Here is a 15,752-nt window from a genome sequence, read left to right as displayed (position 1 = left end):
GTGTATACCAAAACAATTAAATAAATGAAAATTTGTGTGTGTCATTGTTATAATGTGCAAGTGTGAGTGCAAACTCTTGGTATAACAATAAAATCTTATTCATTTTGTATTTGTTATACTTTTTTAAAAGCATGTTTGTCTAAATTGTGGCCCATCGTGATGTTACGCGTGATCAAAGTGGCCCGCGAAACAATTTGGGTTGGCCAGGCCTGATTTACACCATTTGATTTAATGGATGGGTTCATTTTTTAAAAATTTATTTATTTAATTTTAATGTTTCTTTATATTTATTGATTTAGTTTCTATGTATTCGTTTATTTTATTTACATGTTATTTACATGAGATGACCTGTGTATTTTTAAATATTTTCAAACTTACATTCAAATTGCATTATCTTAACTTTCAGATGTTAAATTTGAATTGGCATTCCATTTAGTATTCTACAGGAAGAAGGATGTTAAAGATGTCCAAAAATGTTAATTAGTAAAGTTTTTGCTGTTCCAAGATTGTTATTGTGTGAATTTATTTATATTTGCAAGACAGCTCTGATTCAGCTTTAAAATCTTTAGTTAGCGTGTGCTTAATGAAAACAATAAAATCTTAACAAAACTACATTCAAAGCAAAACCTGAAAATAACGTATGAAAGAAGCTTATGTGCTTCAATAAGAATTATCTGTGAATTTAGTCTAAAGGACCAATGGCTAGTTCTATGAAAAATTCACCATTTTAAGTTTGGGATTACAAAAATCATGTGATCTGATGAAAACAAGCTCCATTAATAGCTAAAGCTGTAAGTAAGTATTCTGTCATGAATATGCATGTGTATTTAATGGACTTTGGAATTATTTAACAATAGATTTTTGTGAAAAATGTCCAAAATAATTAAATTCCAAACATTTTTCTTCCATAAAAATAAAAATAAAAAAAAATTCTCTTCATTGGCATGTGTACAATGTTTGAATGACCTTGAATGGATGCCCAATAAATCGATTTGATAGAAACTGAAAATAAAACTGCCACTTGGATGTGAAAAATTTCCTTATGATAGAAGATTTCAAATTAAATGATATTTTTGCAGGTCATCAGATCAGATAATGACTTTGAATTTCATTGTATATCCTAACTAAAATATATGCAAAATCCTATTCTCTTGGCCGGGGACTAGTCTTGACTTCGAATTACATGATACTTCGAATTATCTGATTTAGAAATAGAGGTTTTACTGTACTGTAATTTTATATTACTAAATCATTTGTATGTATTCCTAAACTACAGTTAATTATATCAAGTTAACATAATAAAACTTGTGATTCATTTGTCTAATAATCTTATCAAGATCATTTGATTTAATGCATTTTCTCGATGTAAAATTTAACATTTTTCTTTGATTACTTTTAAAATATGATTTTTGCCTTTTCCATAAAAAAATTAATTATTCCTGTCAGTTTTGTTTTTACAACATTATATAAATAGTTTAAAATTATTTATTTGAATATTTTCAGAGCATTTTATTGATCAGACTAAGCAAAAAATATCAAACTAGAATTGATATACTCTTACAACATTGAAAGTAGATATCGTATAATATTTTATTGATTATTGAATTCCATATTATTGACGTCTCAATGTCATAATATAGAAATGTAAATATAGTACACATTTTCTAATATATAGCAATATGAACTGATTAACCTGAAGCAATTTTGTTTTTCTAAATGTTCTGGTCAAAGAAACAAAAATCTTTCATTATGTTTTTAACAATCTACTTTTAAAATTAATATGTACTAAACATTTTAACAAATATTTAATATATATTGCATACAAATTTTTAAAACATGTCTGTAGTCCACTTTGGTTCTTTGGATTATCAACAATTATATATAAAACAAGCTTTTCACTATACAGTGGAACCTCTATATTTATCATTAATCTGTTCTTAAGGATCTAACAAATACAAAATATGACTTTGTTTTTAAGTAAATGTTATTTCAATGTATAGAAACAATTTTTCTCATAGTAAATAACTGATATTCAATTAATTGTTTCCATCCTGAAATAAAGGTATAAGAATAAAAATTATGTTGTTTGTAAAACTTTACTGTATTTATTTAGTACAATAAAGATATAGTGGTAGAAGGGGAAGAACAGTATTATTAATATACTGTATTAATAATATAGCATTATTGTTTAGAAGAAGACATATCAATTAAAACATTAGATAATTCCAATTATGATCATGGGGTCTGTTTTTCCCATGATTCAGTAGCACTCGATTTAATAAAGAACTTGTCCAGTGTTGTTTATTTTTGTATGCTTTTTAAAACTTTTCTGAAGTAGGCAATTACATTATTATTGAATGTATTTGTGTTTTGGTTGACTATAGCAACATTTGTGTGCCACTTTGTAGTGATTGGAACTTTGTTTCTCGCATTGATTATTTTTCAATAACTCAACAACACACGACAGCTGGGCAAAGCAGACTGATTAACTACAGCTAGCTTATGCAGCTAGCTGATCGGCACGGGCGTGCGATTGTAGTGCCACTTCTGGTGTTGGAAATGACGACGAATACAGAAAATAGTGATGAATATTGAATATTACAAATATAGAGGTTCCACTGTATGAGTTCAGATTATCAAGAATGCACTTTGTTTTTAAGTAAATGTTATTTCAATGTAAGTTGAAGTATAATTGTTATATTATTAATCTAATATTAATTTATATGTAAATAATTAAAAAATTATTAAAAAAAATATAATAATTAAAAATTAAAACTAGCTTTTTTAAAATAAAATATATTATTTGAAATTAATAATTGAAACAGTTTTTCATACTGAAAAAATATTGCAGATATAATTTATTGATAACACATTGACATTTTAGCTGAAACTGTTTGAAATGCTGTTATCACACCTATAAGTTCTTCGAAAATTATTATTTTAAAGCCAAATTTTTTTTATAAATGAAATTTCATCAATATACTGATATTTATTTTAGAGTATAAAAATAAATATTTGAAGTATATAAAACATCTTTAAACTTAAGAGAGAAAAAATTAATTTTTAAAGTAATTTTAAACATTTTGAAATATTTTTATAAAACTGAGATCTTAAATATCAATATTTGGCTCATCAACGAAGTCAAAAATAATCTTTTTGAAAATGTCATTTTACATATGATTAATTTTATAACATTTATTTCATACATTACTGATGTTTGACATTTAATTTTTTTACTGAAACATTTTTTTTTCTTTTAAAATCTTATCAGTAAAAGAATTTTCTTAGTTTAATTGTAAAAAAAAAATTAAATCTTCGTATAAGCAAATAAAATTATATATTGTATAAAATATTAAATTTACTGAAGTTTTTACAAAATATATTTACATTGTATTAACTGATTATTATAGCAAAAATGTTTTTCTGTGCATTTTTCTTACTGTTTTGTTTGAAATCCAGTATTTTTTTAATCTAAAAATCAGCAACATTTTTTCCTGCTTTTGTTTTCTTACTGAAATAAAATCCAATTAAGCTCTTAGATTTATCTAAACTGCAAGGTTCTCAGTTTTGTTGTATAAGAGATACTGTAATTCCTATAAAAATAGCATTTATAATAATTTCTAAAATAAAAGAACAACTTTATGATGTATTATTGAATATATTATACAAGTATACCTCACCTTATCGGTAATTGGTTCCATCAGGTAATTGGTTCCGGCGACTTAAGTCTAATTTACTAGTCTCAGAATTCACTTGTCACTAGGCTAAACCACAAATAACCATTCCCAGTTCTGTATTTTATTTATTAATGCATTTTTAATAATATATGGTTAATAAGAATCTATTTTAAGCTTACAAACAAATTACTTTTTTCTGTACTATATTAAAAACTAAAATTTATCTAAATTTACGAATACATGTACAGTACATACATACATGTAAATGTACATGTTTTACCATTTGGCAATGTTTACAGCATGTTGCGGACATTTTTAATCCTCCTCGTAAATTTTTACTCCTCCCTCTTGTCCCAGTTTGTCCAACTTTCTGTAATCCACACTTGAAAACTTTAGGAATCCAGTAACAACACCACTTTAATGGAAAACTAGTGTTTTTGACCATACCTTGGTCTTCCTCAGGCAGAGTTGAAGCACATCAGGAACATAGCTGTAAGGCATGGGTATGGTAGGGGCCTGATATGTAACTTATTGTGCACATACTCCAATTAACTAGCCACATACAATATATCCAACACACAGGTAATGCCTAACAGAACCCAGGACTACAACAATAACCAATCATGCATGGTAGTGGAATACAACTAACATCTAAGTTCCGTTTATAAAGAAATTGCCGTACAAGCACGAAGATTGTCTACAGGAGATCTAACATGGTGTGTGGACTATTATGCAATGGCAAAGACAGGACCGATAAAAGTCTGACCCCTGATGTCTACATTGTTCCCCTCAGAGACACATACAAGAAAGATATCTGCCATACATGAAGTGTTTAGCCGGCAGAAAAGAGGGTAGGGGAAAGGGGAGGGGAAGAAGGAAGGAGAGGAGATAGACAGTAGAGGAAGATAGAATCCCTCTGAACGGTGTACATATTGCTACAGTGCCCTCTGATGTTGGCATGCAGTTTTTATGCTGTAAGGCTGTAGTCCCCCAAAGGGTCTAAAAGAAAACCCAAGTGTAGCGAACACCAATAATTGAGTGCCACCACGAATAACTAAGTATAGAAGTTAGTGCCAAGTGGCTGTTAGTAAGAAGACTTATATCTACATAATACGAATAAAACTGAATGCAATTGCGAATCTTAATACTAAACAGCTAGACAGACAGTGCGAAAAAGAAACAAACATAATGACAAACTAGATGAGATGAATGGACCGACAGAGACAAATGGGCCAGACCCCAATTTTTATTTATTTATTTATATTTTATTTTTAAACATTAACTTACTCACTAACTAAACTAACCTACCATGACCTAGGACGAACCTAACCAGAGGACTAAAGCTAACAAATCCTAATCTAATTTAACCTAACCTATCATATCCTAATTGAAAACCAAGCTAAGAGTCCCTAATCTAACTTACAGTTAGGACTAACTGAATTTAGACTGAAAAAGAAGACAGAAAAAAGAATTAAAATACAAAGTTAAAAGGCAGCTAAATGCTGACAGTTGAAACAAAGCAAGGAAAAGCTAATTGCCATCCATGTTTTTGGAGTGAGTACTCTTAAGAGCCCCACTAAGGGATGTAACTGTGAGTAGATGATGGAACATTGTATGTGTGTGAATGAGTTGGTGCAGATTGCAAGGCCAGTTGTACTCTTCAAGAATAGCAGCTCTCATTAAACTATCCCTAATGTGATTGTACTGTACCTATTGCAGTGAAAAACTAAGTGAAGTGGTGTTTGGTCTTCCTGAATACCACAATTGCATTGTGGCTTGTCCCCAAGGTTAAATCTATGCAAGTATTGCTTAAAGTTGCCATGTCCTGTAAGTAGCTGAATGAGGGTGTAAGTAGGGTAAGAGTGCAAATTCAGTAGTGTCAACCTTTGGGATGAAAGTGTAGGTGAGCCTACCAGTGGTGTCACGGTCCCACGGTCCAAGAAGCAAATCTTTATTCCTGGCAAGACTGCCAGGAATAAAGATTTGCTTCTTGACGTGATTGTTGATGTATGAGGTAGGAATGTAACTGAAAGTACTAGTGACTGAAGACTTTGCAGCTTGTTTGGCAAGACAGTTAGTGGTCATTGCCAAGAACCCCTGCATGACCCGGGACCCATTGGAAATCTATTCTAATGTTGTCTAAGTGTCCTGAGAATGTGGTGTATGAGATGGATGAGTTTTAAGGATTGGACTTCGCAATCCTGTGTAAAGCTACCCTACTGTCAGAATAAATGCGATAGTGTAAATAGTGTCTTTTGTCCTTCCTATGCCTAATATGAATTAAACTCATATAAATAGCTAAAGTTTCTGCCTGTGCTATTGAGCAGTGTGAACCTAGACGGAAGCATGCATTGTGAAGCTCACGGTCCATGTCGGAGTAAACTACAAAAGCGGCACCCCTCAGAGACAACATATTTCAAAGTGATTTAGCATACAAAGCACTCTAAGCAAGAGAGTATAGGAGCACAGATATGATATCACTAACAGGCATACCACTGCCGTATCCACCTATGCCACAGACCCTGACACGTGAGCCGACCTCCATAAAGTTGGTCAGATGGATACATCAAATTGAACACCTTTGGAACCTTGAAGCATTGGAAATTTACAAAGCTGACTTGGTTGGCAACTGTATATTAACACAAATGATGCCATTAAGGTTTCCTATGCACGGTGGTACTGTTATGAAAAAACGGGCAAGACTAGCACCAACATAATTCAACCTCCATTAAAACCTTCATCACTTTATGAATGAAATATACCATAAGTAGAAATGAAACACAAGAAATTTTGAAATAAATATGACAAAATACATAAACTGTATAAAATTCAATGACATAAACGTCCACTAACACTCAACCCTCCTCCCCCTTGTCCAACTTGTCTTAACCCCTCTCTCCCTTCCCTGCTTTCTAGTGTGGACATCATTTATGGGAGCCCCTTATAAGAGAGGAGTAAAACTATGAATTTTACCAACAAAAGCACAATTTGATAGAATGGAAACAGATGTAATGAAAAAAAATCTCCATATAATGAGCCAAAATGAAAGAAGTGTGTAATGATAAGCTAATAAGTTTATCATAAAATAGTCTAACAATAAGTAAATATTTTTAATGTTGAGAATAAACAATACTATTTTATTTTTTATTATTATTTATAAACAAAATCAGAATAAAACACAATGTATTTCAAAGTGAAATTGAATTTTACATAATTGAAATTTAATGACTTGTAAAAGTCATTAAATTTCAATAATTATGAAAGTGGGTGTAAGTCCATTTATGACCCAGAAAGAATACATTGGTTTAGTTAAATTCACATAAGTCTTTATAAACATGTAAGTTGATTACATAAAGTCATAGAAACATTGCCAAACTTAGTATACTTTATTTATATTTTTGAATCAACTAAAATGCAAATCTTTAAATATTTTGAAAGAAAAAAAAATGGACTTATACCACTTTCAAAATAAACAGTCCAAATATTTGTGGTGTGCTGGAATCTTAAAATGTGTTGTTTTGATAGTTATATACTTCTACTTTTTGAATAAGAGTTTTATTAAATGATAGTTATGATTTTTTAAAAATATTACATCAAGTCATAAAGTAAAAATGATTCTTAAAAACAAAAGTTAGAAATTTGAATTTGTTGTTAAAATTCCTATTGTATAATTTTTTTTCTGAAAGATTCATATTTAAAAAAAACTTCTATATAAGCAGAAACTAATTTAGCTTGAACAACACCTTAAATATTTTTCAGCAAAACTATGTAGACCTGTGAAAAGGGGTCAAAAATGTTTGTTTAAATAAATTAAAGTGTTGCTAAAAATGTATTTAAGGTGTTGTTCAAGATTCATATTTTTGTTACTATTGAATTGAATTTTATAAGTTATATGTAAGGATACTTAACACATTATGATTAGTAATTCTAATTTAATAAAATTGTTTATGTATAAATTGTATGATGATTTAAAATTTTTTGAAAAATTATAGAGAAATGTGTGTGTTTTTTAATTAAACTTCTTGATTTTAAAATGTCCACATATAAATAAATAATAAAATTAATTTTCTCTATAAATTTATTTTTTTGAAAGCATCAAGTTAATTAAATAAGACTTATTTAACACTCTTCTAAGACTGCGTTAATTTACAGCACAGACTCTTATACACCTTTTTACACACAGCCGTCTTTTGCTATCATTCAAACGTTTTCGGTTATTCGGGTGTAACGGTTCTTGAAAAAGGTTATTAAAAATAACCGAAAACGTTTGAATGATAGCAAAAGATGGCTGTGTGTAAAAAGGTGTATAAGAGTCTGTGCTGTAAATAAAACTTTCTTGCATTTTTAACTGATTGTTTTTAATACATAAGTACCTAACAAATGGTTAAAATAATTTCCCTAATTGTTAAATAATTACTAATAACATAATAATTTTTTTTAATTAAAATAATTGTTTTGTATTTTCTTAATCATTTGCTTGATTTTCTTTTTTAATTTGCATTTAATACTTTGCATGTTGGAATAGAGATCACAATATGTTAACCATGCTGAACAAGCTATTTCACAATCTCCACCTAAAGAAATTATTGATACAGGCATTGATTTTGAATCATTGGTGAGTTTTTTATATTTACATGTTTATATATGAATTATTAAAATTTGCAAGATTTATTCTTAATCTGTATAAAAAAAAGCAGCTGTCATTTACAGTTTTATAGTTAAATTTAAGTTAGTGTTTAATAAATTTTTAAATTTTATTGGACATTCTTCTATACTAAATTTTGGTATTTTGCTTAAAATTTGAAATATTTTAAATTCAATTTCGTAACATTATCATCATCAAAATTAATCATTTTTAATGAAGATGCATGCAATTTTGAACACATGAAGTGAAAGCAAATTCAAATTGATTTTATTAAAAATTTCCAGATAAAAAATACAATTTGTTAACTGTTTAATTCTTGATAATTATTAAAATTTAAAAAGTACTCAAATGCTCACAGAACTTTTGAGAAGGTTTTGTGGCTCCTAATGCTACTCTTCTACTGTAAGAATGCCTCAACTGATAGTAATTTGCCAATTACTACTTTTTAGATAGCCTGTATTAAATATTACAATATATTCTAGAATATATTTTAGAATATACAATGGAACCTGCTATTTTGGTGCTCTAACATTTTTTTAATTAATATTTTGGTTAGTCTAAAGTACTATTCTGTGTGGGGAGAACCTCATTAAGTTGATGCTATCAAGATGACCATATTAACTTGACCCTAGGTTTGAAATATTTTGAAAAGAAAAGGAAGTTTTTCTGAGAATCTGTGCTCCTATTGTGTGAACATCATCTCTATACAGCTTCTCTTTTCCACCCCATAAAAGCTACTGTTATCTCACTCCCTTCAACTGGAAAAATTCTTAGGGAATACTGTCTGGTTATAGTTCTGTTCATTAAATGCTCAGAACATTTTGTTTGTCTTTTGTACAGTAAACAAAAGTAGAAATTTTAACAAAACTTGTAGATGGCCATAAGCAGTCTGATGTTATGAAATAATATGACATTTCATATGATAGTAATGACATTTGTAAAGAATAAGGAGAAAATTTTAAGGACAAATTGACAGAACTATGAGTCAGTGCATATGGATATCTGACTTTTTAGTCTTGTTGAAGAAGCTATTCCAATATGATTTTAAATCCATGCAAAAACAAGAAATTTCTATATCTGGTTTAGTTATTCAACAGATGGCTAAAGATTTTGCTGAGAAACTGTGTGACAGATTTAAAAGCAAGCAATGGCTGGTAAATCAATTCAAGCACACCATGAGATCATTTTTTGATATGTTTGTGGTGAAAAATCTTTTGTTCCTGAAGATATAATCATTCATTGCAAGAATAAGAATCTTGAAAAAGAAACTTGAGTCCTATACTAGGAATAACAACTTTTAACTGTGATGAAACTGGCCTTCTCTACAGATTGTTCCCAGACAAAACATTGGCTTTTAAAGGGAAAATCTGTAGTGTATAAGAAAAACAAAACACTTGACTGTCCTTTTTATAATGTATATGAATGATCCAGAAATTGATAAATGTAGACAACCACACTGTTTCAAAGGTGTAAAGGTTTTGACTCAGTTGACTATGGAAGCAACAGACAGGCATGGATGATAGCTTCAGTTTCCAAATGCTAGATAAGAAAGCTTGACATGAAGTTTCCTGCAGAGTAGAAAAGTGCTTATGATTGTATATAATTGTACAGATCGTTCATGTTTAGAAAATCTCCTTGTAGTAGCGTTTTCTTTTTTCCAGGTGCATGTTTTACAACCATTAGACCAAAGTATAATTCACAATGTTAAGCATTTTTATCAAAGAAGGTTGTTCAGAAGTTCATTGAAGACATAGTTTCTTCTATGTCCTCAATGTACAAGTTTAAAAATCACTGTCTTAGGTGCCTTAGATATGATTACTTCTATTTGAAATTCAAATTTTCTTTTTCCCAACTTGGGAGATACAACTAATTTAATCTCCGCCAGTATCAGCTAAATTCACAGTCAGTCACATATGCAAGTGAATGTTTGTTTTTAATTTGGAATTTAGTTTATTTTGGGGTTTTTTGGGAGTTTGTCATTAAAACATTACAAGAAAATAATAACTAAAAATAATGCCCAAAACAACGATTGGACTTTGATATCTTACAGGATGATGGATGAGACATTTTGAACAATATATTAAAAGGGAGCACAAATGCTGCTGCTTCTCTTCTGATGTGCAATAAAGCTCTGAAGATGAAAATTCAGAAGCATCAAATCAAAGAGAAGTTTTGCAGGCCACTTGATATGATTTGTCATTTTCTTTGAATACAGGATAATTTTTGACAATCCTCTATATGACTTGCAGGGTATTGAAGACTTCATGTATGTTATATTGAAAAAGAAGTAAACTTTAATAACAGATTATTTTAAATGATGTATTTTTGATAAGTTGCTTTTTGTCAATGATTCAAATTTTCCTCTTATGTATTTTTAATATAGTACAGTAATTTGTACATATATAAAAATGATTATATTTATGCAAATTTTCATTAACCAGGCAATTTCATTAATTGCACTATTATTTTATGTACTATAGTAAGATGAAGTCTAATGTCACAAAGTGACAAATTGTATATACAGTATTGCATTTAGTGATACCACCAACTTATAAAATTTAAAATTTCCTAAAACCTAATTAACTTGATAATTTGCATAACATGTTTAGCTTTCCATGTGAGGTATCAAGTTATCAGGATACCAATATGTTATCTGTAGAGAATATAGATAGAATACAGATACCTTGTGGATCAGATTCATACAATAAAGCATAATATACTCCTGGCTATTAAAAATTGCAATGCTGAAATTCCTCATATTGGTACAAAACATGCAGTATAGAAGGTAGTGGGTAAAAATGTTCTACAAATATAGCATTTATAAATGTATGAGTTAAGTCTTTTGGACTTTCTCTCAATGGTTATAAAATGTGACTGCAAAGAATATTTTCTAAAATTATTGAGTAATTACTGGTAGTTTCAATACAGTAGGTTACTGTATTATATTCTTAGATATTCTAACATATCTTGGGTAAGAGGACAAGAGTCATAATTTAGCTTTGGACTTTCAGAAAAGTAGAATTGTGGGAATACAGGAAGGTAATTATTCTGGGATATCTGTTTTGTGTTATGGAGACAGTGATGAGAGTATGGCACTAGTAGTTATAGAATTGAACCCTGATATGAGTCATCTCGAGGACAGACATCTTGTTTGTGACAGTAATATACTGAACATGTTGTCAATCCTAGTCCAATGCTGCAAAAGTCTTAACACATTGAGTGTTCATATGCAAAATTTGTTGTCATGTGCAGCAGTGGGTCCTTCTTATTCATTGTTTGTTCCTTTGATTACTACTGATTCTTCACAACAAACAGTTGTGAACTGCATTATATTGCTTTTCTTTTTTGTGTTGCAGTTTTGAAAAAATTGTAGACCTATAAATTCCCTCTGTTGTTTGTCCATCCGTCTGTTCCTCTTTAATCTTGAGAATGGAGTTAGATAGATGAAAGCCGAGACCAGATATGGAAAGCTTAGGGAAAGAAGTCCTGATTAACTGTGTGCGAACTTCTGATGCAAACCAAAAGTCATATTTCAATTCAAAAATTCTCCAAAAGGAGTTATTTAAATGACCAGCACAACTCAATTGCTAAAGGAAAAGTATGATGTACAGGGGCAAGACATTACTAATTTGAAGGTGGAGAGCATATATTTTAAATTAAATAAATTAGAAAATATGATTAAAAATTGCAGCCTGGCATTGTGGCAGTGTCAAAATAAAATAATTGCTTGTTTTATAGAAAAACCCCACTTCAATTTACTCCACCATAAATAGATGAATTTGTATATGGAGGCACCATGATGACTCTTGAAGGCATGTATTTTACAATACCATATGGCCAGCATCAGATATTATGGTTGGGTTCCATTTGGTTTCACTCTTATTTCTGCCTCATGTCATTGCTGATATCTTGACCAGCTATTGGTGTATTATACAGTATACTCAGCTTTTAGCACTTAACCAGAGGTTCTCTAGTATTCTGTTTCAATGTGATAATATCCAACTACACAGGAACTGCAGAACATGAATGGTCTACAGTTCTTAATTGATCAACCTGTACCACTTCTTACTTACCTGTTTATTCATCAGATTTGTACTTCAATGAGCATATATGGGACAAGATTTTACATTTGGCTTGCTAGAGCTCAACTACAATTACCATAGATGACTTTCAAGATACTGCATGGCATGATATTCCACAAACACACAAAGTTACTTCCCAAATAGTGATTATTGTGCATTCTACATGTGTGACTGAGATGCATAGCATACATGGTTAGAAGTACAGTACATACATCATATAAAAACATTTTTATAGTAAATTATATATCTTATGACTTGTGTTGCAGTTTTAATGGTTAGAAAATTTCTTTATTTGATTTGATTTCTTGTAGAATAGTTTTTTTTTAAGTGTTTACATTTAAGAATGATTGTGCCAAGGAAAGTTTTTTCATTGTATACAATCATCATCACTATCAAAACTTTATAGATGGTTTCAAAGCTTATGGCTAATAATGTATGACTTTATCTTAATGAAAGAAAATATTATGAAGTGGGAAAAATGATAGGAATGCATCTTGGAACTATGGCCAACTGTAATAAAATTAATGTAAATGATGCCTATAGTAAGAGAGGCCTATACTAATAATGATCAAGTACATAAACTAAATCAGTAAAAAAGTTACACAAAACATAAAAAATAATGAGAAAAATGTAAAAATTAAAGAAAATTGGTGATGAAAAGAATTAAGCCTAGCTGCACAGTTGATGATAAAAAAAAACTTTGTAAACCCTGCTGTTATTAGTCTTAGAAAGGATCATTGCAGTTATTTAATTTAAGATGTTCTTTGTTTTTCAATAAACTCATCTTATTTCAAGTTTTTTTTTTCTTCTTAATTTTATAATATATAAGTAATAGAATTATTATATAATATGAAGTTATCTTACATATTGCATTCATATCTTAAAAAGTACATATTAACTGTAGTTTTTTAAACATTTTCCATTTACAAATTCTGCAATTCTTGATGATTTAGGTTGCTTGCCAAACCCTTTCTTAACAGTTTGAATTACCAAATATTAAAAACAAATTTTTAAATATTATTAACATATTAAACAAACACTATATACTAAACAATGTTTTGTTTAGTACATAGTTCCAGTTTGTGTGTGCCAGTTTTTTATATTACCATATTTATTCATCTTTTGTAATATTGATAACTTATAAGCCAAACAGTTGCCATATAGAATCAGGCTACTTTACTACTATTATTATTAATTAAATTTTAAGTACAGGTATCACTCATATAACACTGTAGTTATGTTTCAAAAAAGTGATGTCTTATATGAATCCATGCTATATGAAACAAAGGACTAATGCAAAACTTTGGGAGTTCTAGAAGTTAGCAAAAGTGTACTACTACTTTTTGTTACTAAGAGAGATATGTTTGGAAATAAGTTATTGATTGCTTTAATAATCAATAACTAAAAATCACAGTTAAAAGTGCTGTATTATGCATTAATATTATTTTAGTTAAACAAAGGTGTTTTCTTTTTCGAAAGTATTGTCATTATCTCTGCTTTTTTGTTGATCTTGATCAGAAGTATCGGCAACATTTTCATTATATTTTATTTTTATCATAAATTTTTATGGATGATGAAATGAAATAAAAATATTATTCAAAAATTTGTTCTAGCAGGTCGCGTTTGTTCAATTGAGTACCGAACAACTTTTTCCAGAATTTGTGTTGAATACCAAATTTCTTTGAGTACCAAGATACTATCATATTTTGTTCATCATTTTACGAATGATTACTTACCTACAGTTTAATAACACTTATCTAAAAATGTTTAAATAAACTTTACTAAATATGAAGATTGTCACTGTTTTCTTTTCTTAGATTAATCTTAAGGGCTAAAGTCTGAAATCAATGACAATGACATGTGGTTGATAGGAAAAGATTGCACTAAGTTTTGTTTCTTGTCCTATCAGTTTTCATTAAGGTAAACCTGATGAAAAGCACAAAATAATTTTGAAAATTTCAATATTCTAAAATCTATGGGAAAATTTGAGACTACTCACGTGCTTACTTGAATAAAAAAAAAATATTGAATAACAAAGTTTACACTTTAAAATTGTGAAATTCTGCACAGAGGATTTTCAAACTGTGTTAGAGCAAAACCAGAAGTTGCATTGTATGGGGAATATCCCCAATTTTCAAACCATGTTAGTGATATCATATTGTATTGGATATAATTATCCATGGTTACTCATTGTACCAAGGATTACTCCTAGGTCCACAGCCTATACTCACCTACTATGGCACTCAGCTGTCTATTGCTTTACCTTTGTGATAGTCATGCGAGTGTACAATAGTCCACGAGAGGCAGTACATGAAAAAAATATAACAACAATTATTTATTTTTTTTCTCACGTGATTAGCAATATACAGGATTCTTTCGGATTCCAACTCTTAATGTAATACAATATCCCAAACTGGGGTGAGGAATTGAACGAATACAGAACAAAAGAATGTGCTCACGACAATTAAGAAAAGATGGACTTGTAATCTTATGACTAACTTGCACTAAATTTCAAACTAAAATGGAAAGGAAGAATAGCAAGAAGTTTTAGTATGATAGAGGAGGTTATAAGGAATACCCGGGTTCTTTGTTTGGTATTGATGCTCTTCTGGTGGGGAATCACTCTAAATTGTTTCTCGCTGATCTTTTTCAGATCTCTTCAAAGATTTTCCTTTGTACAAGAGACGTTCTCTCCCTCTTTATGTTAGCGGCATCCTTTCTCTTTCTGTAGGTCACCTCTCTCTCCCTTTGTCCTTCTAGACGACAAGCAGGAACATAACTTTCGCACGTCTACCTTCACCAAGAGTCCAACTCGAGTGAACCTTCTTATCATTCTAGTAGCCTCAGGGACTTCCTTCCCATTGTTAATGTGGAAAGGTTTACCCCACCCACAGGAAAGAATGTTAATAGAAAATTCAAGAAAACAAAAGGAAGAAGAAAGAAAACTTAAAACTAAACTTATATCTAATATATACATTAATATGGCATATTGCCTCACCTTTGCATGGGATAGAGATATCTTATGTCTAAGATTAAATGTCTGGAAGCAAAGGGTCAGAGAGAGGTCTGGGTAGTGTAACTGGCAGCATATCTTCACATTAAGCAGGAGTTGCAGTTTCCAGTCTTGTTCTGAGCAGATTCTTTTTTTCCAGAATATTATAAATTATTTAGTAAACATTAATTTAATTATAATTATTAAATTTAATGAGATGGTGCCTAACATCTACTTCTAGTACCAAATTACTTAGAATTTAATAATAATAATAATAATGGTAAAGTAGCCCCATTCTATACTGCAATCATTGACTTATTAGGCTTTGAGATGTTTAGAGATGTATAAATAACTCA

At 29.8% G+C, this 15,752-nt stretch overlaps 1 protein-coding gene across 16 annotated transcripts in view; it reads left to right on the top strand.

The window, feature by feature from the left end:
• Positions 1 to 15,752, top strand: part of LOC136976541 (uncharacterized) — a 100,667-nt gene that overhangs the window by 40,540 nt on the left and 44,375 nt on the right. For 12 of the 16 annotated variants that reach the window (XM_067271867.1, XM_067271858.1, XM_067271865.1 and 9 more), the window contains one exon: positions 8,203 to 8,292. The exons of the other annotated variants lie outside the window; for them this stretch is intronic. In XM_067271867.1, the coding sequence (XP_067127968.1) occupies positions 8,203 to 8,292 (90 nt within the window). The remainder of the gene's footprint in view (positions 1 to 8,202; positions 8,293 to 15,752) is intronic. 16 annotated transcript variants of the gene reach the window in all.

This window comes from Centruroides vittatus, unplaced genomic scaffold (genome assembly GCF_030686945.1).
Source record: "Centruroides vittatus isolate TY-2023 unplaced genomic scaffold, ASM3068694v2 contig_401, whole genome shotgun sequence".
Lineage (NCBI taxonomy): Eukaryota > Metazoa > Arthropoda > Arachnida > Scorpiones > Buthidae > Centruroides > Centruroides vittatus.
The sequence above is the reverse complement of the archived record's forward strand: the minus strand, read 5'-3'. Positions and strand labels throughout refer to the sequence as shown.